This window comes from Ruditapes philippinarum, unplaced genomic scaffold (assembly GCF_026571515.1).
Source record: "Ruditapes philippinarum isolate M1 unplaced genomic scaffold, ASM2657151v2 ctg962_1_1_1_1, whole genome shotgun sequence".
NCBI lineage: Eukaryota > Metazoa > Mollusca > Bivalvia > Venerida > Veneridae > Ruditapes > Ruditapes philippinarum.
Genome location: NW_026862707.1, coordinates 137,456 through 142,141, shown reverse-complemented (window position 1 = coordinate 142,141; position 4,686 = coordinate 137,456). Strand labels below are relative to the sequence as shown.

Genomic DNA, 4,686 nt, shown 5'->3' with positions numbered 1-4,686 from the left:
CGGCGTTACTGGATATAGTTTGCATGAATTTTTATATCATGTTTAAGGCTATATTACATGCTTTGATCCTGTAGAATAAAATACTGAATATAAAATTATCTGTCATGTAAACTAAGTAGTATTTTGACTTCCTTACAAAATAAAACAATATAATTTGATTAGTTGCGTAGTTCGCTGTATAATGTACAATAGAGTAAAAGGTGCGTTTCGTTTTCAATTTCATTACTATGACACTGTGTGTGTACCTCAAAGTATCAATTCGTAAATAAATACCGCAGCGCAGGTGAGCTACTGCCGATCGTTCATTTTTCAATGAATTCGAGATAACATTTTGTTCATTTTTAAACCCTTGTTTGAAAAGTCTATACCTTCTTAGTTTTGAATATGGCATACATGTAGCATGAATTTGAATATCGTTTTACATGCGATATGATAGAATAATCATACTAATTACGGAGTAAGAGCTATTTTGCATTAAAACCAGTTTCTAAAAATTGTGGATTTTTGGTACTTAATGCTGTCTGCATGCAACTGCGAGGAGTATATTCTAAATAGTTGCAACGGCAGCGCGCTTTTTTATTTAAATAAGTCATACCTGTGAAAAATGATAAGTAAAGTACTTTAAATATTCACCATGTTTTCGAACCTCAGAATCCTTTCCAAAAAGGCATTTTTGAAGTGTTCTTTGGTTATACTGTTTTTACACTGGAAGAGAGCTCTCCAAAGGCACTACGGGTTTCGAACCGGCGACAGGGAAGGAAAGATTTGATGTATGAAATTAACCAAAAGTCGTAAGAAAAAAATTTAATCTATAATATGACTTTGCAATATTGCATTGGCAGCATCGGTGATGTATTCCATTACCTGTTATAGAGTAACTAATTTTCTGGCAAAAAAAAAAAAAAATAAAAAATCAGACAACATCTAAGTTTTCACTATGTAGGACAACCAAATATGATATTTGAATAGTGATAATATTATGAATAATAATATCTGTTATAATTTGCGGTTCGGATCGGAAAATCCGTCCCTGGGGACCCGCCCATTTGTCGGTAACGGACTTATATGACGTATAACCGCAAACATCATACTAGAATGTCAGATATTCAACCATATTCCATTATATTTTAAACACTTATTAAACCAATTTTTCATGGAAATTTATGTCATCCCAGTTTGAAATTTCCGGTAAAACGAACGGAAACGCCAGAATGCAAGAATAACTGTGACAAGATGGTGGTGTGCCTTATAAAAAAAATTCCCCGCAAAATAGCAAAATTTATTTCTGAAAGTTATACAAGGAAAAACACCATATTTACAATACAACATAGAATAACACTTTTATTAAAGCAAAAAAAGAGTCATGAACAATTTTTGATTATAGCATTTCCTATGATAACTCCTCATTAAATTTCCTTTGGTTTACTATGTGACATGACGATAGTTAATTGTTAATACTAGTGTGCTATACGGTGACTAATAGGCCCATCGGGTAGGGTGTGTTTGTGTTGTATATAATTTAAATGTCACCATATTAGTATGTTCACACAAGTCAACAAAATCAACAAATTTCTTATATTCTCTTCTCTTATCTTATCTTATTATGAACATTAAATCTGTATGTAATGGAGATAGTCACAAAACATTACGATAAGTACAAGCACTTGTATGTTAATGAAGGAAATTATTGTAAAATTTGATCATAGCTAATGAATGTACTAATTATGATGTGTCAAGTGTTGTGTGGCAGCTGTAAAAGTTAAATGCCTCGTACTTCACTTCAGTGTTGTTATATTTTTCTGGTCCTTCGGGATCACTTCTATGTGTTGACAATAGAGTACCACTCAAGCCGGTGCTAGAAGGCGTGAAGGATGTTAAAATTTTCCTTATCGACTCAATCAAACCGAGTCTGCAATTTCTATGCAATATTGTTGTGATTGATGCTTTCGAAGGGTCGCCTTTTTCCAGATTTTCTAGTAATAATACCACATTGTGCGCCTTCCATATAGCTTATGTTTTTACAGGATAATATCTCAATACAGGAATGTTTAGACAATGTTATCTGAATCAATGACGGATCCCACTTTCTTTTTCCCTTTTTGTATTGTGTTTAACGTCACACAAACACAGTATTGGCCATATGGTGACTTTCCAGGTTTACTTGTGGAGGAAGATCTCAGGTGCCCCATCCTTACATTATTTCAGCCATGAATGTGCACCTGAGTAGAACCACCGACGTTTTGAAAGGTTCTGTCCGGATTCGGATCCACAGTGGTAAACAATTTTCAGGGGACCTCATATGTTTTGATTAACAGTGGGACAACATACTGTTTCCCGATGCATAGAAAACTACATTGAGCGATATGTAATTTTGCTGACGCCATTTGGTTTATTGACGTCATATGGCATGTTTTTACAAGCTTTCCAATCTTATATGTTGTGCATATACCTGTAAAATGTATTAGATTGTCCTATCAGTTTTATAGCAAAATAATAAGAAACGTGTTAGAATTTTTACTGAGGAAAATCGGTGGTTCTATTAAGATGCTCGAGATGTACAGGTTCTTGCCTGAATGATACCCGCATATGTGAGGCTGACGTCTTCTTCCACCAAATAAAGATTGAAAGCCATCTTATAACAAATACAGCGAAAGATTAAGAGTACATGTAGATGTAACTGTACAAATTTTCACGTTAAATAAGACAAATACACAATTGATCCTCTTCTTTCTTGCACATTATCCATTTTGAAAGTCCTTAACATACATTTTGGTTTGTAAGAAAGGTGAATAAGAAATAAAGATTAGATAGAGTAATCGTTGTAGAGAGAATGTTCAAGACATATATCTGGTCAAAGCGTTTACGCGTTGCTCCGTCCTGCGTGGTCGTCTGCTACTGCAAGTTGTGGCATCGACAAACCCGTAATATTTGGAGACGGTGAACGCCCAACTTCTCTCGGTTTTAGAATTTGTCTTGATCTCATGGTCGTTGATCCAGGTCCAACTCTTGTCGCCGTAGTACCTGCAGCAAAAATAGATAGGGATCGCCCACCACGCAATAAAGATTTCACTTCTTGTCTAAAGCGTGATCCACTCAGAAAATAAAGCATGAAGTTAACAGCATTATTTGAATACATAAACGAATTCACGACAGACCACCATAAGCTCAAGACGGCAAGGTCATGATATGTCTTTAATTGTCTTAGCCATTTAGGTTCACCAATTAGATATATTGACATTGGTATTGTACAAATGAAGAAAACAACATTTAATAAAATCAGCATAGCTGTTAGTTGGGTAGTCCTGTTTGACCTTCCGATTATATCTATCCCTCCGGTAGTAGGTGCTATTTGTGTCCGTGTTTTATGTTTGCTGATGAGCACGCGAATAATTATTGAAACGTTTCCTATCAAAAGAATTGTGAAAGGACCCAAGCTAAAAAAGCAAAGGTCAATCCAAGGCCATTTAAACCCAAGGAAGTCACCATAATGTTCATTTATAGACTGACATTTAAGCACGTATGTCACATTCCCATACTCTATTTCTTTTTCGCCCATTCCATAAAGCCAGTGTGAATTAAGGGCCATCAAACTGCCAACAATTATAGAAATGGTTACTATGGCAATACGTGGTGTACATCCTTGTTTTACTTTATGAGGCAACCAGACACCAATAAACCTTTCTGACGTCACAGCAACGAGGAGCCATGATGAACATTGTGTCGCGAAATAGACGAGAAAAATGTGAATCTTACATCCGGTCTCCGACAGGTGGCGCATGTCAATATCAAACATGTATATTATCCACTGACGTAACAGTCCTGTCCAAAGCACGAGTAAATCTGACACAGCCAGTGCAGAAAGGTAAAGTGCTGTAGAGGACAGTCGACTTTTGCTTCTCATTAAAACCACAATGGTCAACAAATTTCCCAGAGTTCCTAGCACGAGCAATATCGGCGGAATTGTCTTCCATATTCTCACAGCGTGTCTGTACTCGGAATGCTCCTCCAAGAAGATGTCCATAATCGACTTGTGATGAATGTTTTAGAAACACGTTATACTATGTGGTCAAGTAGATTGTTTCAGATTCACATCAACTGTAAAAAGAACAAAACATTATTCGGTTCTCCAATACTTCTAACGAGAAAAAATAACACTCACAATATTACATAATATTATTTTTTTCATAAATTTGTTCCTTCCTTACTCACGAGACAGAAGGCCTTCAAACAAAATGAATGCCAGTACAACAAAAATAAATGAGAGTGACTGTCCACTCCCGCATACATTGGACAACGATCGAAGAATATTGAATTAACTGTATAGAATGATGCATTGTAGCTCTAACTATTATCATTACAGGTAACAAAAGCGATGTATTTTCCGCTATTGAATGTCCGTTCATGTACTTCATGTTCACATTCTGTCAGGTCAAGGACTTCCGGTATTAGAATAACACTAAAGACAATTAAAAACTTTTTATGTTAGATTATTATTTTCTTTATATTATGCGAAGTATTTTAAGCTGAAATATTGGATCAGTTATTTGACCCCCCTCCCCGACAATTATAGTCCTGTACTTCTTGATAGGCGTTGCAAGTCTTAAATGTTCATAATTTTGATGTGTGAGATTTCCTTAGTAATTAATGTTCTTGGCAGAAAATATCAGGAAATGGTTTCTTCGAATA

General features: G+C 35.5%; 1 protein-coding gene across 1 annotated transcript; it reads right to left on the bottom strand.

The window, feature by feature from the left end:
* Positions 1 to 2,265: 2,265 nt before the first annotated feature.
* Positions 2,266 to 4,227, bottom strand: LOC132719959 (neuromedin-U receptor 1-like). Its single transcript, XM_060703922.1, has one exon. The coding sequence runs from the start codon at positions 4,019 to 4,021 to the stop codon at positions 2,861 to 2,863; it is 1,161 nt and encodes a 386-aa protein (XP_060559905.1). The 5' UTR covers positions 4,022 to 4,227; the 3' UTR covers positions 2,266 to 2,860.
* Between the last annotated feature and the right edge of the window lie 459 nt (positions 4,228 to 4,686).

What these genes read in the sequence shown, in the direction of transcription:
- LOC132719959 (XM_060703922.1), bottom strand. Translation starts at nt 4,021, where the DNA reads ATGGACATCTTCTTGGAGGAGCATTCCGAGTACAGACACGCTGTGAGA.